This window comes from Drosophila innubila (assembly GCF_004354385.1).
Source record: "Drosophila innubila isolate TH190305 chromosome 2L unlocalized genomic scaffold, UK_Dinn_1.0 4_B_2L, whole genome shotgun sequence".
Lineage (NCBI taxonomy): Eukaryota > Metazoa > Arthropoda > Insecta > Diptera > Drosophilidae > Drosophila > Drosophila innubila.
In genome coordinates, this window is record NW_022995372.1 from 9,695,835 (window position 1) to 9,722,816 (window position 26,982).

At 38.7% G+C, this 26,982-nt stretch overlaps 1 protein-coding gene across 1 annotated transcript in view; it reads left to right on the plus strand.

Annotated features, from left to right (window-relative positions):
* Positions 1-26,466, plus strand: part of LOC117779777 (hemicentin-1) — a 41,569-nt gene extending 15,103 nt beyond the window's left edge. The window contains 6 exon segments of the mRNA XM_034616085.1: positions 5,170-7,091; positions 7,093-7,365; positions 8,227-8,265; positions 8,267-8,501; positions 17,179-17,547; positions 25,695-26,466. Of these exon segments, the coding sequence (XP_034471976.1) occupies positions 5,170-7,091; positions 7,093-7,365; positions 8,227-8,265; positions 8,267-8,501; positions 17,179-17,547; positions 25,695-25,876 (3,020 nt within the window). The 3' untranslated portion in view covers positions 25,877-26,466.
* The last annotated feature ends 516 nt before the right edge of the window (positions 26,467-26,982 follow it).

Sequence of the window (26,982 nt, forward strand, 5' to 3'; positions counted from 1 at the left end):
AATTAATTTGGGGCAGCTTTGATTGCAACGCCACCGCCCCCGCCACGCTCCCCCTCGTTTATTTTCCCTGGAAATTGTTTGTGCTTTAAACATGGTCGAAAAACAGAAAGCAGGCAGAGCACATAAAATTAGTTTGTCGAAAACTTTTCATTGATTTGCCACAAATTGTGGCATAAAAATAAACTTGCAACGCAATTGTCGAATCTGTATCTCACAGATACAAAGATACACAGCTCCAGTGGCAGTTTGTATACATTTTTAAAGATTCACTCGGCTCACATATGCTTTTCGATAACACTGCAGAACATTTCATAAATCATTTTGGACAATATATTTTCTGTGGCTGGCAGAAAATTTGTGATTTCATTTTGTATGGCCACAAAACTATTGTCGTCTGTAACTGTTTCTGTATCTCGATTTGTATATATTTGTTTGTGTATCTGCAGCTAATAAAAATTCTAACATAATAAACATTTTCAGCGTTTATCAGTAAGAGCCTTACCACATTTCATTTACATATGAGCCAAAAACACTATAGCGAAAATTAGGGGAAAAAAATCAGTGATCAAATAAAAGCACTTTAAACATATCGAAATCGAAATTTGTAGATATAAAAATCTTTTTAGGTTTAGCTGTGTATGTGTGCGTGCAAATGTTTATTTGGCTTTGTACTATTTTATCTTTTGTTGAACGCTGCAAATTGAAAGCACTTTTGGTTTTTTGTTTATTTATTTCTGGTTTTTTAGGAAATTAAAATATTCGTAGCTGGCAATGCAATGAGATTCTTTACCCACATAAAAAATACATATAATATTAGCTCATTTTGTATTGAGATCTCTGCATTTAATATTATTATGTTATCTTATCTCTCATATGCCCACATTTGTCAATCGACAAGCAGTGTTTATTGTTTTAGTATCTGTTTGTTTTCAAATGATGTTTAACTCAGCTACCGTTGCTTTTAATTATCGGCAATTCATTTGAAGTCTCTTCTCGGAGTCTTCAATTGTTTAATAGACTTTGTTAATGTGCTTGCTAAACACAATCACAATTGCCACTCAACTCGCACTACTTGTTTATTTGCCTAGTTGGTACTGAGAAGCTTGCTTCCTGTAATTTATGAGCTGCAAAACAACTGTTTCCTTTTGCATCTTCTGTCAGTTTTGTTGTTTTTCTTTTTGTATTTTTGGGTTGTAGTTGTTTTTGTTTATGCGCTCAATTTAGTAACTAGTTAGGCTGAAAAGGGGCTCGTTCTTTTGCATGGTCACCGCTGACCAAAGGAGGCCTTAAACCACTTTCGACAAACCAGAAATAAAAGGGGAAGAGAAGACGGGAGAAGTTTGAGAACAAAACCAACAAGAAACTAATAAAAAGCCAAAGCAAAAACCACAAGAGCTCATAGCTCAAATACGCTGACAGCAGGCACGAGTTATGCGTACATACATATCTCTGGAATGGTATAGAGTGGAATGGTGTGGTATGGTCTGAGAGATGGAGGAGGGGTAAAAATATGTTGAGCTTTTCCAACTAAATGCTATAAAAATTCTTGACTTAATAGGAAAACAAGACAGGAACATGAAGCGGGCAACGGTGCGACAAGCACAAGTATTGAGAGGCGTGGCGAGGGAGGAAGGCGGAAGGGAGTGTATAGAGAACTTGTAGAGGGCACTAAAGAAAACTAACAAGTTACAAAAGCCAAGGAGCACTGACGGAGGAGTGGAGGAGACAGAGAGGGAGTACGAAAAAGAAAGAGACTCACTCACATATGTGTGTGTGTGAGTGTGTGTGTGTGTGTGTTTGCGAGAACAAGAAGAACTTGAAAGCCAAGAAAAACATTTAGTAGATGATGAAAATCATTGCAACATAAACTAAGAAGTAGCTAAACGAGAGCTAAAAACGACATGTGTTGACGACCAAAGAGACCCCGATGGCTGTGATAAGACCAAGCCAAACTGAGCGACCAAGTCAATGCCAAAAGCAAAAACAGAGCACAGAAACCCAACTCAAGTCAGTTCAATTTAAGGCAGGCCAATGCGAGACAGGCAACATCTTAGGGCCAGGTCAATAACATGTTCAAAGCAAACGCATCTGCGAAGCAATCGAATTAAAGCATTAATTGCTGTGTGTATGTGTGTGTGTGTCTGTAAAGTGTGTGTGTGTGTATGTTGTGTCTTGCAGGCAAAACAAACTTCTTGGAGTGCTTGTGGCTATATTGGATTGTGGTTCTATAATTTATTTTATTTCCGCTACGTTTCCGCTTCTCCATCTCTCTAACTATCTCTTTCTCTGTTGCTTTCTTAGTACTTTTTAATTTCGCATTCATTAGTTGGAAGTGGAGCAGAGAATTGAGCCCAAAAGGATGAATATCCCTCTCTCCATCTCATTGGCCTTATCATTTATCTTGTCTGGTTTAAGTTTCTGGTTAAGTTTCTGCCCTCCCTCAATTCGCTTTCAACTTGACTGTGGTTTTGTTTTGACATTTGTGGCCCTTGTGGCTGCCGATGCTGCCTGTCACTGAGATGAGAAGCGCGTGCCACGCCTCATTGCCCCCCTGGGTTTTGGCCACACATTAAAATTGGATTTGGCTCGCATCTGTAAGCCAAGTTAAGCTCTCGTTTCGCTCGCGCTAAAGGATTTCCCAGCGATTATATTCAATGCACTTTTGCTTGCTCTCTAATTAAAATTAAAATTAATTTTGGCGCTTTGCTTTCGCTAATTTTATTGCACTTTTCATAGTTTCCTTTTCTTTTTTGATTTTAGTCGAGGTTTTAGGTTTTTAGTCAACCTGCTGTGCTATATTAATTGCCAGAAATCAACAGAAGATGCAACAGAAGCTGATGGTGCTAGAAACAGCTTATGAAGGATTCTTCTCGCCTTTGGGCCACACGCACACTTTTAGACAAAAAAAGGACTTTTTAACTAATTGTTGCTTAGGCAACAACAGCAGTTTGAAAATTGCGTTAGTATTAAGTGCCCAAAACTGAGTAGAAAATTGAGTTAGGACTGGGCGAGAATTTTACATTTAATTTGCCGTCTTTATTTTTTAGCTCATGGACCCTGGAGTAAGCCAATAAACAGCTTATAATGCACGCACATCGTCTTGCTGCCGCCATCTGTGGGACACTAGCAGTAAATGCGTATTTAAAAATAGATACTGTAGAATACATTTTTGTAGCATACTTTTAAGCGCGGCCTTTAATAGTACAGCGTCCTCTGTGGACCCGAAACAATTTGGCAATTGATTGGAAAAACATTTCCTAACACGAATTGCTGCTTAGACTGTTAAGTGTGGAAACAAGAAGAGCATGTAAACTAATTCAATTATTTGCGCACATAATTTAAGGTTCAACCATTTTCATTGAGCAAAAAATTTATATGCAAAACACGCATAAAATTGTTTTTATTTTTTCTCTACATCTCCATCCTTCTATATTCTTGCCCATTCTCTCTTTGCTTTCTTTTACTTGTCGTTTGCTTTGTGCTCATTATTTATAAACACGAAGTAGCCAAGAAATAATTGAAGGAGACTGCTGACCATTTTAAAGTAATCAACACAGTTGATGTTGAGGTTATCGAGGGGACCAGTGGCCAAGGGGAGGGGTGTGGTTTTAATTTCAGAATTTTTAGGTCAGTTGTTGGTAATGTTTGCACAACATGAGCATTATGAAATGCGCGGAATGCATTGGCCCAAATGTATAAAACATGTTCACAAAGTGACAATTAAGCCAATTTTATGCCATTTACCGAGCCGTGCTAAAAGAACCGAAACCAAAAGCGTCAATTTCCAACAACAACAATTTCTTAATGATTCAGTTCACTGTTCTCGGGGCAAGGCAGACAATCAAATGTAATTACACGCACATAAACACGCAACGAGTCGAGGTTGAGAAACACCTGAACCTGAACCTCAAATACCCTCTCCAAAATGTTAGCCAAGAATCACGCAATTTACTATAATTTTACAGTGCTATGGAGCTGGGAAAGGGGGAATTAGGGATCTGAGTATTTGCTCTACTTTCTTGGGATTGCGGCAAAGAAGCAACTTTGTGTGACGAGATGACGGCGACTTTATGGACAGTCATTAGGCGGCCAGCAGCGACACTTAGTCGTCTCAGTTAATTACAAAAGCGTTGAGCTAAGAAAACTTATTCCAGGTCTAGTCTGGGGCATGCCACATCATTTCATGCCATTTGTGGTTGCAAGAGCACCACTTGCAGCGGGACAGTCGAGTGCAGGGCACAGATTAAAGACAAAGACAAAAGTAATAAGATCCAAAGTTAGAAGTGTTGCAAAGTGTGAAAGAGATTGGAGTTTTAGTTATTAATGCACTCGGAAATTGTGGCAAGGTTTTAATGTCTTGTGAAACTTATAAGTTGGTAATTGTGTGAGCACTTTTTATGCGGTTTGCTAAAGAGTCTTGAAATTAACAAATACTGCCAGAAATAAGTGCAGAAAAATAAAAATTTAAAAAAAAAATTGCTTAGACTTTTTGAATAATCGAGCTTCAGATAATTATTTTACTGTTTAACAATCCGAATAAAATAATAAAATAGATACTACAAAATAAAAAAAGTATGCAATTTATATCCAGCTATAATTCGAGTGCTGTCCGATTCTTAAGAATTGGTTTTGGTTTCAAGATGCAAGAAATTCGTTGTTGACTAAATATAGCAGGCACTGAATCTAATTGTGTTCTATTAATAAGAAGCTTTACTCACGACTTTATAAGCTGGCCCTTAACCCTTAGCCTGCTACCCAATTCAGCATTGTTCGCTGAGCAATTAGCCTCAGATGCTCGGAGTCCGCATAGGGCGAAGTTCAAAGTCCAGACTCATCAGTCTCATCAACTGCACTCTCGAGTTGCGCTAATGACTCTAAGCCGTGTGGCATTAGCTCACTCAGCTACTTTATTAGCTTAATTAATAATTGACAAATTTTGTGTCTAATCAGACTGATCCCCTTCCTCACCCCCTGTTCCTATAATACTCATCGAGTTCGCTGAGCTAATTCAATTACAAGTTGGGAAGCCGCTGATTAAGCTCTCCCGAAAATGCTTTGTGTTTATTAATTTTCATCAATTTGACCGCATTACTTTGATTTATGTGTAAATAAATATGTATATCCTGTGTATCCTAATTGAACATTCTTTTTTGTTTATTTTCCTTGCAGACTATGCCCGTGTCGAGGTGGGACCTGAGAATCCACTGCGAGTAGAACGTGACCGCACTGCGAAATTGGAATGTAATGTGGATGCGAAGCCAAAGGTGCCGAATGTGCGGTGGACACGCAATGGCAGCTTCATTAGCTCCTCCCTGGTGCACACGATCCATCGGGTGAGCGTTCAGGATGCGGGCAAATATACGTGCAGTGCCGACAATGGCCTCGGCAAGGCCGGCGAACAGGAGCTCATCCTGGACATACTCTATCCGCCGACAGTTGTCATTGAGTCGAAGACCCGTGAAGCGGAGGAGGGTGAAACCGTTAACATACGTTGCAATGTCACCGCCAATCCAGCACCAGTTACCATCGAATGGCTTCGGGAAGGTGCTTCAGATTTTCGCTATAACGGCGAAGTCTTAACCCTACCCTCGGTGCGGGCGCAGGATGCGGGCAATTACATCTGTCGCGCGGTAAACATTATGCAGAGTCAGGGACAGGAGCGCAGTGAGCGTGTGGGCAACTCCACAGTGGCCCTCCTCGTGCGTCACCGTCCTGGCCAGGCTTACATAACGCCCAACAAGCCCGTTGTGCATGTTGGTAATGGTGTGACTCTCACTTGCTCGGCAAATCCACCAGGTTGGCCGGTGCCACAATATCGCTGGTTCCGTGACATGGACGGCGAGTTCTCCAGTCGTCAGAAGATTCTGGCCCAAGGACCACAATACTCTATACCGAAGGCACATCTGGGTAACGAGGGAAAGTATCATTGTCATGCCGTTAACGAGCTGGGCATTGGCAAGATGGCCACGATTGTCTTGGAAATCCATCAGCCACCCCAGTTTCTGGCCAAGTTGCAACAGCACATGACACGGCGGGTCAAAGATGTGGAATATGCTGTGACTTGCAGTGCCAAGGGAAAACCTGCACCGAGTATCAAGTGGTTAAAGGATGGCGTCGAAATTCTGCCCGAATTGAATCTCTATGAAGTGAAAACGGATCCCGATCAGGGCCCCAATGGCATGGTCACCGTTCAGAGCATGTTGAAGTTTCACGGCAATGCGAGACCTTCGAGTAATCAGCTGGTGCCTGGAGATCGTGGCTTGTACACGTGTCTCTACCAGAACGAGGTGAACTCAGCCAACTCCTCGATGCAGCTGAGGATTGAACATGAACCCATTGTGCTCCATCAGTACAACAAGGTGGCCTTTGACATTCGTGAAACCGCTGAGGTTGTTTGCAAGGTGCAAGCCTATCCCAAGCCCGAATTCCAATGGCAATTTGGCAATAATCCTTCGCCTCTGACCATGTCCTCCGATGGACACTACGAGATTAGCACCACAACGGATAACAATGATATCTACACATCGGTGTTGAGGATTAACTCGCTGACCCACTCGGATTATGGTGAATACACTTGCCGTGTTGTCAACTCCCTGAATACGATTCGTGCTCCGATTCGGCTGCAGCAAAAGGGTCCTCCCGAGAAGCCGACGAATCTGCGTGCTGTTGATGTGGGCCACAATTATGTGACTCTCAGCTGGGATCCCGGATTCGATGGGGGACTGAGCAAGACGAAGTTCTTTGTCAGTTACCGCAGGGTGGCCATGCAACAGGAGGAACAATTGAATCCCGATTGTGCCACACTTGCGAATGCCAACTCCGATTGGGTTGAGGTCGATTGCCAGCGTGATATACCCTGTAAAGTGACATCGTTGGATCAGCATCAGAGCTATGCCTTCAAGGTGAAGGCGTTGAATCCCAAGAACGGATCACCCTACTCCAATGAGATCATAACTACCACAAAGGTCAGTCGCATTCCTCCCCCGTTGCAGGTCACCTACGAGCCGACCACACGCACATTGGGCATCGATGTGGGTGCCACATGCCTCAATCTGGTGGCTGTTGTGGAGACCATGTTGCATGGAGATACACCCAATGGCTGCCTGGGAAGTGGTTGACACTTTGGAGAATCTACAGCTCTCTGGAAACGGACCTACACACAAGGAGAAGGTCATTGAACGTCTGATGTCCCCACGTCGCAGTGGAGGAGGACGCGCTTTGGGTCACACCATCAATGAGGACGACGACGAGGATGCAGCTCTTAACAACCTGGCTTTGGAGCAGGATGACAACAGTCCCACCGTACGGGTGAAACTCTGTCTGCGCAACAATCACGAACACTGCGGCGACTACACGGATGCTGAGAGTAAGTATGGGGTTCATTCTGTAAAGTCAGGTTAGACGATGATTAGATGGATGACAGTATGGATTGATAACGAAATACTCTATTCGAATTCTTCCTTCTGTTGGGGACTTCAGTCTAAAAAGGGGGTGAAGGAATGGAAAATAGTGCTCGACAAGGAAGTTAAAGGTCAGATTATTCTAAACTGAGTTGAAAGTACTTAGTCTGAATATTAGGTTGGATTAGTCGACAAAAAAAACTGAGTATCCGACTTACTCAAGCTTGACTTCAAGTGAACAAATTATAGTTGACTTAAATGTACCTAAAATTTGAATAATGACTGATATTCCTGAAGCTAGATAAGTGAATATATTTTGCTGTAAGAAAACTCGATAAACTGAGTACAGATTCACCTAAAAGCAATAAATTAAAGTTCAGCCGAGTCAAGTGATCCACAAACATTTGAATAATGTTCTTTAATCATTTGAAGCAGCACAAATAATGTGAATGCTTCATGTTGACCAAGAGTCAAGAGTCGAGAGCCTATTAAAACTATGGGCGACATTCATGGCTGGGCATTCATTGGGCTATTCACGATCGAGAATAATGGTTCATTTGGCGAACTCGCTGATTTCCATTATATGCAAAGCTATTACGAGCAATTGCGACCTCTTGAATAGCCTGAACAATCAATCAATCACTCATCCATCGCATCCATCGGGCAACCTGGCAAGGCAACCATCAATCCATCCAGTCAACCAGTTACCCCCGTTACATCCATCCATTCATCCAACCATTCAGCTGAGTGGCGTTGCATTTTTCATAGCTTCATTTCATTCATCTCTCAAATCTTGAACTTCTTCTCTTCCTCCTCCTCCCTTCGCATTGCGTCGTCCGTATCATCGCCGCTGCAAAGGCGAAAACTCTTTGGCCCTCGAGCATTCGATGGATCTGGCCCTCAGCATGGAGGACCAAAAGGCAGCTCTCTATGCCACACAAAATGGCTATAGTTATCATCCGGGTAGCGGGGTTGTTGGCGTTGGTGTCGGCGGTGGTGTTGTTGGTGTCGGCGGTGGTGTTGGCACCCTCGGTGGTGGCGGTGTTGTTGGTGTCACAGGCATACCCGGTTTGACAGGACACACGTTGCCAGGAAATGAATGTAAGTACACACATGCACAGCTACAGTTATATATGTATGAGCGTTAGGAAAGCTCGTCCAAAAGCTCTTGGTGGATAGCCAAATAGCGGTTGTTTTTAGCTAAAAGTTACACTTTAATTATAATGTTTATATTGTGTACCTAAAATCTAGGAACTCTTTGGGGATACTTTCATAATAATAATTTAAAAAAAATTTAATTTCTTACAACTTTTTCCAAAATTGAAAATTAATTTAATGCAGAATTTATCTGAAGAGGCACATTGACATTGTACTTCATGTTTAATATATTATTCAATTAACTGAAGATGGAATATTTTATCTGAAGATTTATTGTGAGTTTTCAGCTGCGCAACTCAATGACAAATTCTTGATACCCCGAAAAACGTTAGCGAACATTCTAAGCAAAATGTGAAAAATAGGGTAACAAAGAAATGACGTGATGAAGAGTGTGCGGGGCTGTAAACCACTTGAAGTGCGAAATACTTTCTGCGGACCGTATCGAACTGCCATTCCCCTCGTTCTCCTCTCCTCCTGTAGACTGCCACAACTCGTTGAACGTTGTCGTTGGCAAAATGTTTCGGGTGATTTTTCATTGTCCACCGCAAACACATCACAAAACAAAATGAAATCCGTGCTGTAGTATGGAGTGTTGTTGGATGTGCTGCGTTGCGGTGTGGTAGTGTGGTGTGGTGTGGTGCGGTGGTGCGTACTGTGTGGTGCTGCCACACAAATTATGTAGCCCATGAAATGTGAAAGTGCAAAATGGAGTTGAGTGCAAATCGATGGCCGTTCGCATTCATCACGCGCCTCAACGGACAACACACACACACACTCGCACATACACCCGCACAATTGGCAATACTGAACAGGGCTATGGGGTAGGACCCACACCTGCACATCCATACACACACACATACACACATTCACATCCAACCAAACACTTCAACTTCCGTTGTAAATTTGTTGAAACAGAAATTTTTTTCCTAAACGTTTTACGTCCTTGTTGAAGCATTTTGTAATATACTTTCCATTTTGGTTGTTGCTCATGTTGCTCTTGTTGTTGCTGTTGCCCTTGTTGTTGTTTGACGCGCACGTCCATTCATCCTAGCTGCGTCCTTGTCGTCCTTTTAAGTGTCGCTGTTTGGCGTCTCCCTTCATCATTCCCCTGCCCTGTTCCCATGTTTCACAAATGAAAATTGCGCACAAAATGAATGCGTACACTGGACCCTCTGACGACAGCTCTTCCTCCCACTTCTGCCCTGGTACCCATGTCCCCTAGTCCCCTCTCCAGTCAGGCCCTTTGCGGTTTTGCACAATACGCAATACAATTCATTATTAATTGGTGTTCTGGTTTACTTCTTTTTTTCACTCTCCCTCTTTCTCTCTATTCCTTTGCCCTGCTGTCGTCATGTGGCTTTGGGGTACGTTCTTCTCTGCACCCCTTGATCTCCCTTTTTTATGCCCCCATAAAGGTATTAACCTTTAACATTGTCAGCGCTCAAATTGGTGATGTTCTCTTCTTTTTTGCTCTTGCTACGGGTGTTATCATTCAGTTGAGCTGTTTGCAATATACAAGGGGAGTCAAGTCGATATATCTGTAGAATTTACATATATGTTGTATTTTAACTGATTGATTAATTTATGAAATATTTTATAGGTTATTTCCTAAAATGTATGTATATATGTATAAGCTGTTTCTATATTGTCTATCTCTTTATTTCCCACTCTACTGATCAGAATTGTTTTAAAAAGTTGCAGTTTAATATTCCTTCTTTGTCTCTCTCTTTCTCTTGGGTCCTTTATTTTATTATAGGTGTTTCTTCTTTTCTCTCAATTATCTCCCATCTTCTTTTCTCCCTCTAAGGTTTGCGCTTAGAAAAAACTGGGTCTCTAATTACGAAAACTTCTTTGGTTATTTTTTGTGCAATACTTAGCTCTTTCTCTCTAAATTTCTCACGTTTTACTTTCTGTATCTTCCACACACTTTCTCTCCTGTATTTTCACAATCTCATAGATCTTGATCATAATTTATATATTCTACAAATTTGTGGTTCTTATTGTTAGGGTATTTAAAGTGCAGTCAACCAATCTTTGTCGTTTCCTTCACTTTTTTCGGGACGGTTTTATTTAATGACGTGAAAATTAAAAATTCCAATTTTGTGTGTGTGAAATGGTGTGTGTGTGCTTATTTGTTGTACGATTGCAAAATGGCAATAGAATTTTAAGCTGTTGGACAAAAATTTAATTGCAGTATAAGAAAATTGAGCAGTGGTTGCTGCAGCTTTTGTAGATAGTTGGCAATTTGAAAGTAGGGTGAACAAATGGGGAGGTTAGTGTAGGGGATGGGGAAGCAACAGGGAAGAGGAGAGAGTGACTGCCATTATATTGAGCCAAACAAAAGTTGCAGAGTTTCAAGTGCTCGCCGAATGCCAATTAAAATTTTCAAGTGTCGATTCCAAAAAATGGCAATGGCAAGACAATTTCAAACAGAAGGTTGATAGGTAGAAAGAGAGAGAGACAGGGGCAGTGTGTTTTTTGCCTGCTGGCAAACACTGGCACTTAATTGCATTTTAAAAGAAATGCGCGAGCGGCTAATTTGGCAAGTGAAAGTGGCATGAATAATAAAAGACGCAGACAGGCGGCACAAAGTTGAAAGAGAGAGGGAGAAAGAGAATAAAAAAATTGAAAGAGAGGTAGGGTGGGAAGCATACACAGGTGAAGAAGTATGCAGCAGTTCATTGTAAGCGCTAATTGCAGCTTAAGGAGCTCAGAACTCGGTAAATGTCCTTTGCCAATGCCTTGTTGCATGCTCTTATTCACACACACAAACGAAGCCTGTCTCTCTCTCTCTCTCTCGTTGTCATTTGCGTGCATATTGTATTTGTTGTTGACTGCACTTTGGACTCGTTAAAAGCTCAGCCGAAATTGCCGAAAATCGTCGCATAGGCCAAAAACCTAATGAACTTTGCATGTTAACCGACAACAATAACAACAGCAACGACGAGGGCAATAAAAACAGTGGGAATGGGAGTTCGTAGTGTTGGAAAGCGGCTGAATTGGTTGCAAAGGATTGTAGGGAAATTTGCACTAAGCTATCAGCAAATTGTTCTCTTGGTGGCAATAATTGTTAGTTGGCAAACTTTTAACGAATTAATTTGCAATTACGAGCTGAATTAATAAAGAGATATGTATTTGCAATTGTTTTAATTATTTAATTTGAATTCGAGTATTGTACAATGTTTTTAGTAAGTATTGAAAGCTTTGAATTTCTGTTATCCTTGTTAGTTTGTCATTTAATAACAACGAAGTTTTGAAATGCTATTATATTAGTTGATTGCGGTTAATGTGAAAGATCTAAGTTGAATTTTGCTTGGATAAAGAGCTTGCGTTATTATTATTCTTTTTATCTTCAATGTTGTTTAGCTTTTATCTGCAATAAACAATTGATAAAAAGTAGAAACTGGATTTATATCAATTGTATTTTTATTGAGTCACTGCGGTACAATTGATTTTTTAATTACCGTATAGTTTTTCTCTCATTGAATAAAAATCTCGTTTTCATAGAAAAGTGACTTTTTAAGTTTCTTCAAACTATCTAATGTCAAAGCTTAACTTTCTTGCAAAGTGTTTATAGAGCCGCTTAATATTCTATAATGTAGTTTATGTTAAAAACAAACATTGAACTATCCAAACGAAAGTTGATTTAATTTTTTTTTTTTTTTTGTGTCACAAATGTTAAATTGTCCAAGTCTTACTGTCCATGTTGACTGAAGTGGACTGGGAAGTGTTACGCCTATGGCTAGACGAGAGCTGAGGACAATGACAATGTCTAGAGGACATGTTCTCTAAAAACCAAATAAATGCAAACAAATGTCGCTGTCGTTGTCGTTCTGGTTTGGCAAATTCCCCGTCCCGTCGTCCGCCCTCGCATCCAAAAAGGCAGACAAACAAATAACTGCAAAAAAAAGAGAAAATATAATGAAAAAAGGAAAGGGAAAGATAGAAAATCTCTCGTGCGCTGAAAATTTATGCGCTAAATAAATAAAGCCATGAACTCGACGCAGCGAATGTTGTCTGGTCGCCTACAGAACACAGAGGAGAGAAATAAGAGAATGTGGCAAGAGCGAGGGATGCTCTGTCTGTGCTCTGGTCTGGCTCAAAATGCAGCAAAGCAAGTAGCCGCAGAATAGTTTTAACCCCAAAAACGCAACCGCAGCAACCGATTTGAACAACTGTTTGTGTTGCAGCCTTTTAGGCACAATTCGCGACTGCCCTTTATTCCGAACATGTTTGTCTTGTAACTTGTTGTTGTTACAGTTGTTGTTATCGTTGGGCCTTGGCCAGTTGACCGCACAATTCAATGACAAAATCTATGAGCTACATTTGCAGGCTTCGATTTGTTATTGTTTTTCTTTGTTTATTTTTTGTTTTGGTAACCAAGCTAATTGGCTTTAAAATCTAAACACAGTTAGTTGCTGACATGGCACAGATTGCAGCACGACCCTATCTGACCGCACAATATGAAAGCCTTAACCCAAATTTATCAAGTGAAAAATGGAAACTTGAAAGCAGAAATACTTATTTGGTGTGCAGACGGAATGCTGCCATAAAGAAAGAAAATGCCGTAGAAAAAGTTAACAGTTGTAAGCTTATAATTGACTTTGATATATGAGTATTTTTTAGATCCGAAAGGACTCTTCGAGCATTTCGATATAGTACATAAACAGGAAAAGTGTTTATATAGTTTACAAAACTATGAATTTAGTTTCACTATTTTTAATTTTTATACACAGAAAAAAGACAAAATATTCCTAAAAAATTATCGAACTAAGAGATAAGTAATTTAAATTGATATTTATATTCTTGTTACTAAAGTCATATACATTTTGACAATAGTCTCTCGTTATACTAAATGTATAAAATTGACATTTAACATTTGGATGAGAAACTAAGCCACCGTTGTTTCTCGCAATTATTAATTTATCAAACCTACTTGTTACTTCCTTTGTCATGTATTTGGATACGCATTACTTGCAAAAGATTACGCTCTGCAACTGCATAGTTACTCGTTATTTCTTGGAGGGATTGTGAGAAAGTCGAGCTTAATGGATGGCGGCAACTTTATTATAAGTACATTTGATTGTCTTTTACGAATATTATGAAAACGGCGAAAACTTGCGGATTGTATAGAAAAGTTTCGGCTCAACTTGACCTCGTTATGGAAATCTGTGAGCATATTTATGTGTATTTTATACCTTTAAGACTTCTAGACGACTCGGCAAAGCAAAGTTGTAAAACTCTCAACACACAAAGAGATAGAGAGAGAGAGAGAGAGAGGTTGGCTTAAACTTTATGCTGCCTTGCTTTCTTTCTATTTTTTGGGCAACTAAAAAGGCCGCCAGCAGGAAAAACTGCAACATGGCAGAAGCAGGAAGCACAGGCAAGGATGTTAAATTGAAGAAAGAGAAGGAATGGGGCAGAGGAAGTGACAGGAGGGAGTCAAGTAGGCAGACTCTGCTGCTGCAAAAGTCTAAACTCCTGTTGTTGCTGCCACACGACGTTACCTCGTTGCCACTTTTGGCATTTAAGCGCATTTGGGGCAAATGCGGAGCCAGGCTGCGTCGCGACGCTAATTAAAAGTGCAACAAGAAGCAACAAAGGTTGCCCCAGGTGCCCCCATGACCAAGAGCATGGCACGTGGCACGTGGCAGGTGGCAGGTGGGAAGTGGCAAGGCCCATTAACACTGTGTGCGCTTGAGGTGCCAGCAACTTGGATAACTAAACTCAGCTCTTCCTAACGCTGCAACTCCTCTCCTGCCACTTGCCGGTTGCCGCTTGCAGCTTGCCACTTGCCTCTTCTTTAGCTGCCTGGGCTGCCGTTTAGTTAACCGTTAATGGCATTTGAAACTGTTTTTATTGTGCGGCTGCTGCACAAAAATGTTGCATAATTATAAGCGCTTCCGGTTGAAAACTTTCCCTCTACTGAATTAGAGCAAAGGGCATAGCACCGTGGCAAGAGGATGGGAGCGTGGCAAGCTGCAACTTTGCCACTTGGCCAAGAGTTGTTAACATGAATAAGAGGAATATTTTCAGGCAAACTGCTTGAACAGCTTTTTTGTAGCTGCCCCTGCCATGTGCGGCATTAATAAGCGTGCACCACGCCAAGGGGCGTGGTCGTGTTGAAAACTATGCCACAAACAGTTATTTACACAAATCAATGTGAAAAGTTTTTTGACAAACTTTAATTGCGACTCGCGAATTGGGCTAAACCCAAAAAGTAACGACAATGAAAACGCATTAAAATTCTTGTAATTCTATTTATATTTGAATTTGGATTTCGAATTGTGTTTGCTGTTGCTGTTGTAATTTTAGTTGTATTTGTTATTGTTATTGTTATTTCGGTCAAAAATATTTGGCCGCCCATTTCATGAAAACTTGCGCAATCAAAAGTTGTGCCAACTGATTTGATGCTTATCAAATTGAAAAGTTTATTTAATTTTTTTTCCTCTCTTCTCTTGGGCTCTCTCTTTCTCATTTCAAAGAACAAAATATCGCATAAAATATGCAAACGACGTTGAGTCCACGAGATGGAAAATGTAAATGAAAATGAGAATAGGCATAGGAATGGGCACTGGGAATGGAAATGAAAATGAAGTTAATATTATTACTGTTTTTAGTTTTATGGCTAATCATAAAAATTATCACGCCCACCATGTTCCATAAAAAGACACGCAATTCTATTCAGTTGTGAATGGAACGCACGAAAGGGGATCCATTGGATTAGGAACAGTTGACACTGTTAAGAGAACTTCATATTGCGTGGCCATATTTTGTGTCTTGCAACTGTATGTTGTGTTGTCGTAAAACTCTTGAATAACCCAAAGAGCACGACAACAAAATAAAATTCATCAGCTCTGCCGCAAATCTATTTCGTTTCGAATTCGCCAATTCATAGTGCGGCTCACTTTTTGTGGTATATAATAAAGGGAAATAAATACAATTTACAGTCACATCAAATGACATTATAAGACAAAGGCATAATTGATTTATTGCAATTGGCGAAATGCTAGCGAAATATAATTCTAAGAGTCTACGGAGTTGTATGTGAATTGTTGAAATTGAAATTTATCATTATCATTTACAATTTTCGAGTTCTTAATTTTGCGAAATTGTGGAGAAATCGTTTTCCTGCCTTAACAAAACAATATTTTTTGATACCATCTAAAAATTCAAAAAGTTTATTTTGGTTTCGCTGCTTCCTTATTTGTGTTTTTTTTGGTTTTGGCAAGCGTGCGTTTAATATTTATGAGTGATTTATCACGAAATAAAAATAATAATAAATGCGACCAACAAAGGCGCACGCTAAAGCAGTCCAGAGAAGGGAGGAGAGAGAGATAGAAAATTGAGGAAAGTAGCAAGTAACAAGGCGTTGAATGAAAGGACAAAATGAAAGGCCGTACACTGAAAAAAAAGACCAAGTTCTAAAATCAAGAACATTCATCTTAAATATTTTGTTCTTAAAATAAGATTATTTTAAGACCAAATTACTAAAACTAAGATTATAAATCTAAAAAACTTAAAATCTTAATATAAGAATAAAAATCTTAAATTGTTAGGAAAGTATAAATAGGAACTATTTCGAATCAAACAAATGATGGCACCGTGGCGCTCTGGTTAGAGAGGCCGCTTCAGTTGTGAAGCAGTATGCGGCGGTTCGAATCCCCCTCGTAACAAATTAAAATAACATTTATAAAATTACTACAACAGAATAAAATATAAATAAATCAAAATTTAAAAATAAAAAAAATATAAATATAAAAAATAATATTCATTTATTTTATTTTTTTATTTTAATTTTAAGAACATTTATTCTTAAAATAAGAACTTGGTCTTATTTAAAATGTTCTTAAAATCAAGATGTGTTCTCTTAATTCAAGAATTTGAAGTTCTCGACGCATTTTTTAGACCAAAAATCTTAGTTCTGAGACCAAAATCTTGATTTTAGAACATTTTTTTTATCAGTGTAACAAGGCGCACTCCATGTCAACGCCTTTGTTCTGGCGCGTAACAAGCACCACTGCACAACTCCCCTTATTTCCCTTCCTTCTCCCCTTTCTTTCTTTCTTTCGATTGCTTCTTGTGCAGCTCGTAAAAAAATTTGTCAACGAAACTTTCACGCAACTTCAAAAAAGCAACTCAGTTAAGGAAGTTGAAAAAGTCTCGGCATTGATTTCAGAGTTTTACGATGTTTTGGCGTAGATTTTAAGTGGTGCACGCGGCGTATACACAATATGTTTCAGTTATATTAATTACGCCATGTTGATTCACGGAGTTAATAAATTCATTTTCGTTGCTGTCTATCGTGTTTTTATGTGCTCATCAATGAAAATCCATAAAACAAAAGGCAATTTAACAATGGGGCAACTTTTTTGTGTTTTGTGTTCTGATTGAAATTTTTAAATATTATTTATTGAGAGTTACATTTGGCTGGGCGCCAGAAATCTGTCAGCATATTCCCATGTGAATTATACGACTCTATGGCGGATTTATGCGACACTTGTTCGAGTTGTGTTTCAACATTTTCCATTTACCATTTTACCATTCACAATTTTGCCAATTCTCATTTTCCATTTTCTCAACGTATTTTTTGTTTGTTTTTTTTTTCTCTTTTGTGCAGGGGTCAACATGGGATACATGGAGAACAATTATTCGAACTCGAACAATGGCGGCAGTGTCAACTCACAGGACTCGCTCTGGCAGGTGAAAATGTCTGCAGCTGCAGTGGGCAACCAACAGACCCTCGTCCAGGCACCACACAATCAATATGTGGAACAGCAACCCACCTATGGCTATGATCCACTCACGCATGGAGGCTATGGGGCCGTCGACGATTATGCACCTTATCCACACTTGACGGCCACGCCCAGCCAGGTGGGCGATGAATATCACAATTTGCGCAACAGTCAAAATCCGTCCCGGCAGGATTACTGCAGTGATCCCTATGCATCTGTACAGAAGCCCAAGAAACGTGTCGATCAGCATTTAGGTAAGTTAAATAAATAATAATACATAGAATCTGATGTGAAGGAATGTGAAGATAACAAAGTGTGCAGATAAATAATGAATGTGATAAAGTGTGAAGCGTGTAAGCAATTAAGTAGATAATATATATTAAAATGGAGGTAAAATAACAGTTAGGCAGTAAATACAGAAACGGAGAGTAAAACAAAGAATATGAAAGGTAAAAATTACAATTCCATTAAAAATTTAATTCAAGGTATTCCACATCTTCTAGATCCCAATGTATCCTAATGGAATAATAATTATAACTTTTAACATAATTTAACCTTTATCAAGTATATTTTCGCAGCAGACAGTTTGAATTTATATTTGTTCTACATTAAACAAAAAGAATAATTTTATATTAACTGACTATTACATAACTTTCAAATTATAATAAGCGTAACAGTAAATGCCCATTAGAAAGGACACAATATGCCCGATTAAGTATGCAAAAAAAGGGAAACAAAGACAGAAACAGAAAGAGAAACATGAACATGAAGTGAAATGTGAAATCTGACTACTTTCATCGCTCAGACATCTATTTATGACACATTAAGCAGGTGGGTTTTAAGCAATCTACCCAATTGTTTCCGAAAGTTCGAAAGTTATAAGGGGTACTGTGCAAGGGCATGTCAGGGGGATGGGGGCAGGGGCAACTTGGCTAAGGGTCGACTCTGAGTTAGGCTGTCAAACTTAGCAAATGTTTTCTATGTTGTGTTGGCACTCGGACTTTTGCTTTTGACAAGTTAAGCACTTGGATATCGCTGACTTCGATCCACTGAGATGTCTGGGCTCATGCTAATTATGTATGTGTGTAACTGCGTCTGTATGTGTGTGCTGACCACGCCCCCTCTTCTCAACATAATAAAGAGGGACAAAAGGAGAGCCAAATATGTCACAAGTTCGCACTTCGCAGTAGGTTTTTTGCGTCAGTTATTCTTGGCTTAAAGTATTGGACCAAGGCAAAAGCAACAACAACAACAACAACAGCTACAAATTGGATGCCCCTTTGGCATCTTTTGCTTTGGCATCCTTGTATATGTATTTATGATGTTGTGGTGTGCGGGCATGCGTGTGTGTGTGCTGTTTTTTTTTTTTTTTTTTTGTAATGCCAATAACACCGCAAGTGCTTTAAAATATTAAATAATAAAAAAACGAAGCGAAAACCCAAAATACTCATACAACAAAGAGATAAGATAAGCAAAGTGATCGACGGAAAGTAATCCTAAAAAAATTACAATTCAAATAGAATTAAAATAGCAGCAAGACTGAGGAATAGATAGAGTGGGCATTATAAAAGTAGGAAAATAGATCATCAAAAATGTCGCTGAAAGAAAATTCATAAATAACGCACTCATTTTATATTTTTGATTGGTAAATATCAAGAACAAGAACCGAAAACCGAAATGCTCGTACCGGTACGGTCGTGGTAAAGTGGCTAGTTCAAAGAGTTGACCAACTTCCAACTTCCAAAACTGACCCGATTTTCAAGCGGAATTTCATTTTAATCATGGTTTGGCGTCTAAATTCATTCTGTATTCAAATTTAATTAATTTGGAAAATTTAATTATTTTCGACCCAGACTTGATTTTGATGGTAAGGGTCCCCCCTTTGAAATTTCGAAAATTCAAAATTTTAAATCTCAAGATTTCACTATTAATCAATTCCTAATATCGTTATTAGTATAAAACAACACTTTAAATTTGATTCTGGGACCTTTAATTTTCTTGTAAAAAATCATGTCAAAATTAAGAAAATTTTAACTTGTAAAGTTGCTTGAGCAACTTTGAACTGTCATAACATTGCCAAAACCCAACCGATTTTCAAGCGGAATTTCATTTTGATCATGGTTTGGGCCCTTTATTTATTCTGCATTCAAATTTTGTTAAATTCGTAAAAAAATATTATTCCTCTGAATCAAGGTATTTACTTCAATGTCATAATTATTATAAAACGACACCTCAACATCTTAAAATGTTTCAAAATTTATTTGTTGTACCGTTGCGTACCGGTACTGAAACCAAAACCGAAAGAATAAAACTGAAATAAAACCTTTTACCAAAATAGTCTGCCCAATTAATATACCCGTTGTAAAACTGACTACTGGGTATAAACATAACGAGCAACGAGAGCTGACTGCAATCAGACGGCCACAGGGCGTATGTGTGATGATGTTGCTGTTCTTCTTCTACCGCTTGCTCTTGTTGTTGTTGTTGTTGGTTACAACTATGCGGCTTATGTGTATGTTATTACACACACACACACACATATATGTATGAAAGTGTGTGTAAGCCGCGTGTGTGCCGTATTTATGTTATCTTTACGGTTTATGAGCGAGCGCGCCCGAAAAAATAAAAGAAAATCAAATTTTTTCGCCTGTTTTTCTTTTGTTTCCCTCTCTCTCTCTCTCGTTGTGCTATGTTGCTGATTTTTATTGCCCGGCGACGTTGCGGCAGGACGAAACAGGACTCAAAACAGGATGTGGTTGTTGCTGTCGTTCTTGTTGTTGCTGTTGTCTCGTCGTCCACGCTTGAAATTTTGTTATTTGTGATGCGTGTGGTGTCCATCTATGTGTGTGTGGTGTGCGTTCGTGCGTGTGTATAAAATGCAAAGCGAAACACAAATACGACAACTTTGCGGCTTCGGCTGCTGCATAACAAAACACTCAACACAACAGAACACAACTGGTCACGGCCACGCCCACACAAATGGCAACGGCACCCGCCCATGCTGCGGTTAAACTCAAATTTTTTGTGTTCATGGCGTCAAAACTAAGAAATGTTCAAAACAACAACAATAACAGAAGCTTTTATAACAACAACAACTCTTTAGACGAGTGTGCTCGCATATGGAATATCCATTCTTAAGATATCTTGCAATATTTTGTTACTCTTTTCTTCTGCGGAAACACTGTCAAACTGTATATAGAAAAATTTCTTTAAAAAAAAACTGCCGTGTTTTTTATGATTATTCAATCGTGCGGAAATGTTCCGAATTGATCGAGAGCTCATATCTTTTTAATAATCTATGTAATTGTTTTTTTAGTTAACATATGTAAGTGTTAAGTATCCGATTGTCATGCAATTTTAGTAGATTGAGAGCATTGTAAAGCATACATATTTGTAAATTTAATACCTTTATTCATTATTGATCATCACATAATCTATTTATGGTATTTAAAAACTGATTTTCCAAAAATCAGATACTCTAAATATATATTTTATATAATCAACCTCTTTACTCTCTTACATCAAATTATAATACCCGATTGTTGAGCATCTTCAATGGGCGCAGGGTATAACAACAGGAACTGGCAAACGCCAAAAAGTCATAAGCGTCCCAGCTGTCCATGCCATACACACACTTGCACCCCACACACACACACACACCATAACACATGCATGTCAATAAAATGCAACCAACAACAACAACACGCCCCATGAGTGCCATCAAAAGCAAAAGCACCTAAAAATTGAAACTGTGAGCAAAAGTGGGGAAAGGGTGTGGAATGAGGATATAGGGGTTGGAGAATTAAGGGAGGGGCATTGACAGTGCTACAATATGCAAATACATCTTCATTACATTGATGTGTCAGCTTATGCACAGCTGCAAGTGTGTGTGTGTCACCGAGAGATAGATAGAGAGGGAGAGAGAGAGAGATAGATAACGAGAGAGGGAGAGAGAGAGAGACAATGTGTGTGTATGTCTAGCAACATGTTTAAAAGCTTTTACACTTGCCGCAACTTAAACTGCTGCAGCTGAGTTGACTTTTGAACTGCAGCAAGGCAAGGAAGGGTGAGAGGGGTGTGTGGGGAGAGAGGGGCTGACGGGCAGGGGGTTAGCCGGAAGGAAGTATGTCTGCGGCTGCGAAAGGCTGCAAAAGCTGCGTAAGCAAAAAATATTTTTGGTATCGCTTTTTATTATTATTTTTTTTTTTTTGTTGGTCTGAAAGGGTAGCAAAGAGAGGAAGGGATGTAACGACGAAGGGAAGTGAAGGTAGGGAATGTGAAGAGAGCTTAACTCTGTGACTGATTGATTATGCAGACTTTTCAGTCGCTTGCTGGCGCGTTTTCGCACATGAAGCTTAATTCATCATTAAATCAACAGAGCACGAGAGAAAAATGAGCAAAAAGATGAACAGAGAGCGTAAAGGAAACAAAGTAGAGAACATGCGATGAGCCCTAATACGAGTGCACACTCAAAGGGATAAACGATATTTCTCTTGCACTAAGTGTTTAATCTACTTAAAGTTAAAAGTCAAGTGAAAGAAACTTTCATTTACACGTATGAAATGTGCTTTAGTATTTGGTATGCAAACCGAGACTTTAGAGCAACTTTAGCTAAGAAAATCTTGTTGAGACATTTTGGGAATTACATTTCAACACACACACAAACGAGCTGATAAAATGCATGAGAAACAAAAGGAATTGACTGGAAACTATCAATTTCTGTGTAAAATTAATAAAATGATTCGTTCGAGCTGCAGACTAAAATGTAAAGTTAATAACAAAATATTATTGTCCATCAATTGAAAAGAGGCTATCAGTTTTATAATAATTAAAGAAACGATCGATAAATTTACTTGTGAGTTCTTTAGAACAGTCCTTATCGAGACAACATTCCAACTGATTGAAGAGTTCAATTGTTAAACTGATTGTTTGAGTTGGTGCTGTCAGCTAAATTCGAAATCATTTTGTAATTTTACTCGTTCTTCCTACTCATCAGTTCCAGGAAAAACACAATAAATTTGTGGTTTATTGATATGTTGAGAAATCGCATTCATTTATGGGTTGATGCAGCACTTGAGGTCGTAAAATGGTGCAGTTTGCATTTAGGCGAGCCAATAAATGCTGCTCCCAATGACGCACAACTTATTCAATGCGCCATTAAATCACATTGCTTGGACTAGTCTCAAGGGGCAGCTTCCTCCCTTCTCCTTCCCCCATCCCACTGTCGTGGCAGGGATATCGCATAAATCATGAGTCGCTGAAAGACTGAGAAAGAACTCCGGCTCTGTGGAACAACTGCTGCAAGAGTTTCTTATTGAGCAAAAGGCTCCATGGCAGAGCACTAAACACACACTAAGTGGATTTGTGAGCTTGAGAAATAGGAATAAAAAAAAAATGGGAAAGAAAATCAACAATGATAAGCGACTCTTGACTAGGAAGGTGTGGCTGAGTGTGTGGATGAGTGAGTGTGTGAGAATAAACTCAACTGCAATTTGTTTACTTTCGACATTTTTGGGTGAATATGCGAACAAAAATGGGTTATTACGAGCTTAGAAGCAGAACTGTAGCCAGGCCCTGCTTAAGGCAACAAATTTGCATGAAAAGGGCAAAAGAGAACAGCAAAAAACACCTTTTTAGAATAGGAAAGAATGCACTTAAAGATATCCTGTAAAATTTAAGAATTTTTAAGAAAGAAAAATATTGATGATATTCATATATTAGATTTAAGAATCCTTAATCTTACATTTAATCCTTCAATTAAAAAATCCGAAATAAGTACTATATAAATAATATTTTACATAGAGTCTTACACAACAATGCCCCTTTAAAGGGTATCGAAAAATAGACAAACAGTTGAGTTCAACAGTGCGTATGCTTAACGCAGAAACGATTAAGTTGTTCCAAGTTGAATCGAGTTGAGAACAAGATGCAAACTGGCAAATTGAAAAACAGCAAATGTAGTGGATTCCAAAAACAAAGCGCCCACCATCCCAATGTGAAAAAAGGGGGGCAGAGTAGGCGTGGCATGTATAGAGTTATGCGCATAATACGCACAGCTCACGTATTGGCCATAAAATACGAATAGAGAGTAAGAGAGCTGCAAACCGGCAACATAAAGAGTTGAAAATCTAAAGAAAATAGTGAAAAACGATGATAAAAAGGAAATGGGAAAAAACAGACAAAACAACAACATTGTAAAGAGGATTCGCTTATTCCTTTGGCTGGCTTTTTGCCTTCATTTTATACCGTTTTTTTTTTATTTTGTTTGTAGTATTGAAACCATTTTTTTGTGGGTCAAGTTTATGCAGATTCCAAAAGCCGGAGAATGGGCGACAAACGCGCTTAGAAATTTTCGCACGCCACAGCAGAGAACTGAAGGGGGATTGTGAGCGGGGGGTGCATGTTAAAGAGCAGTTGTTAAAAAGGATTTACCGTTTTATATTTGTATGCGCCATGTGAGTGGATGCTCGACGGGAAAGGAACGAAGACACTTTGGTATGTTGGCCAAAAGCAAAGAATAGAAATGAGATCAAATGAAAGGATAAAACGGAAGGGGCAGAGGAAGCTAGAATAAAACACATTTCGATGCGGCGATTTCGATTTTGAAATTCAAATTCCAATAAATTTTCCAACGATTTGGCAGACAATGCAAAGCGTTTGCTTCAGAGACCTATGTTTGGAATCCTTTTTGCGGGATTTGCATAGCAAAGAGGCGTTTGGAATTGAAATGGAATTCGGTTGTGAAGGAGTTCAAGTAAAAGGAGGCCTTAAATATGCAACAATTTGTTGACAAAGATGTCCTGTGATTCAAAATTAATGCGCTGTTTACACATGTGATGCGCCAGATTTTTACTTTGTCTGAGATCATTGCTCGGGTTGAACCTGATCCTGGTTCTTGTGCTGGTTTGCAGGCAGCAGGACGAATTAAATTTCGAGCTGCCTGGATGATGTTGACATTCATTTGCAATTGCAACTGCCACAACAACAGCAGCAACAGCAGCAACAACAACAAATGCAACTGTTGCGAATTGTAATTAATTTTTTAACAGCCGCTGCTCGTTAGCAGCCAGCAAACCAAACCAAAACCCAAAGCCGATGTCAAGGATTCAGCCAACTGGCAAATTAAAAGAATTGTCTCGGCCTAGTCAATCCAACATGCAACAACAACAACTACAACAGCGAGACGAGACGAGCAAGTAACAACTACATCTACAACTGTAAATGAAAAGCAAAAAACTGTCAATTTTAAGCTGCAATTTAAAATGGCAAAGCGAAAGCTGCTTATGCAAATCCTCCCCTCCTGCCGCCCAACCACAAATACCCTTTTAAAGTCCATCTAAGGGATTAGCAGTTATGCCAGTCTTTCAGAGATTCTTATTCAATTATTTGCATTCAAGCCTAAAATCGTTCGACTTCCTTTCGATACCATCGCAATTCGAGCTGCAATAGATGTTAAGAGGAGAATCGGTAAAAAAAAAAAAGCCAAATATATACCTTCAAAGTATAAAAAGTGGGACTTAATGTCTAGAGAATCCACATAAGGATAATAATAAAAATAATAGACAAATTTATATAAATAAAAATATTAAAATAAATATAAATAAATAGTTTAAATATAAATAGCTAAAAACTAATAAGTGTAAATATAATTACAAATATAAATACATTTAAAAAAGCTAAAAACTAATAACTGTCTTATGAGAATTATTGTCATAAAATTAAGCATACGCCCTGTGTGATTGTTGTATAAACTGTTTCATTGTGTCGTCTGCCTGTGTGAACTCATTATTAAACCAATTAGTTGTAGTGTTTAACTAAACAATTCACAGCTGGCTTTTAGCCGTTAGTTTAAGCTATGCAAATCGAACAATGATTCGCTAACCATTTGGCTTTCTCTTCTTCACACACATGTCTTTGCCTTTGCCACTTTAACTCACAATCAAAACAAATTGCATAACAAAAATTATAAATCACAGCGGACATCATTCAGGATGTTACGCTCTAACGGAGCGCGCAGGCTGAAGTAAGTTAATGCCAAGGACACAGGACGCCAAGTCCTTGTTCAATGATGATGATGTTAACAATTTTCATTTTCAAGTCTTCCTTCTTTTTTTTTTTTTTATTTACATTTTGCCTGTTGAAGTTTTAGCGTAACCCCGCACACACACACACATACATACCATCACACAGCCGCCCATCCACTGAGACACGCCCACAAAGTTCACTTCATTGTGTGTTTGTTTCGACACAAAGAAAAAACAGTTTTTGATTAGCATTTCTGTTTTATTTTTATTTTGCTCTCTTGTTTTTGGTTTGTTTTTAATTGTTTGCGCATGAGTCTCAAGTTTATATTTTTTCATCAGTTTGTTTGCTAAAACTAATTTAAACAATTTCGTTGCAGATTCACCATATCACGACGTAAGCGGCCTGCCGAACCCATACAACATGGAGCACATGGAACAGGACGAGGTGCTGCCCCCCCAACAGCACATGTCCCTCAGCTACGATGACAGTTTCGAGGGTGAATATTCTACAACGCCGAATGCCCGAAATCGTCGTGTCATACGCGAAATTATTGTCTAAGGAGTAAATTCACTACACTAAAACAACAACAACAAAAATAACAACAACAAAAAAGAGAAGATGAAGAAGAACAGGCACTCCATTTATATATCTCTCACATACACAAAAACACACACATTCTCATCATTATCATTATTGTCATCCACAAGCAAAATCTCAATTCTTACTTAATTTTTACTCAATTTGAGAAGTGGCCATTTTTGAATATATATTTTTTTATTAAAATAATATTTGTTGTTATAAGTATGAAGTATGATAACGATACAGATAACGTTAACATAGTTTAGTTGAGGGTACGTGTGTTGAGTTTTATTGGCAACGAATTGATATACGATACGATAATTAAGCATCGACTTCTCACAACATTATCAACCAGCTCTAGTTAAGGCCGTCACTTTGTTGACCCACACATACACCTACACACACTAACACACATATGCACTAAATGTTAAATACGAGCTAATCACTCTTTATATAGGGCAGTTAAGTTCTACGTACAGTAACACTTATGCTATGAGGTCCCAGTCGCATGCATTCGCAAAAACAAACGAAATGTAACTTTAAGGCATAACAAGTTGAAATGAGCAAAATTTCAAAAGAAAAACAAGAAAACAAAAAAACAAAAAAAAAGCAAAAGAAATATATATATAGGTATATCTCACACGTGTTTTCCGTAAGGCAGCAGTTACCGTTCACTTAGCCTGTAAGAATTAACGTATAAGAGTTGTGGCCACGCATTCAGCACTTTGTCGCGCATCGCTCGACAGTAGGCTACAAAAATGAGGCACTTGCAACATGGATGTTGCCTACTTTGCAGCTTGTTTGAGGCATAGCAATTTTCAGCGTATTTTAGTTAATTAAACAAAATATATTTAAATCAAAAAAATTAACAGTACGACCTGCCACAAAAATAAAAAGGAACTAAAATAATTATAAATTTTAAATGAATCAGATAAAAACAAAAGAAAATATATAACAAAAAGTTGCTTTAAGTAAGTTATAACAAGAAATAAATGAAACTTTACAAAAATTATTACAAATAATTCAAAAAAAATATATAGAAAAACAACAACTCCAACTGTGCAGCTTGACAACTTCAAACTTTA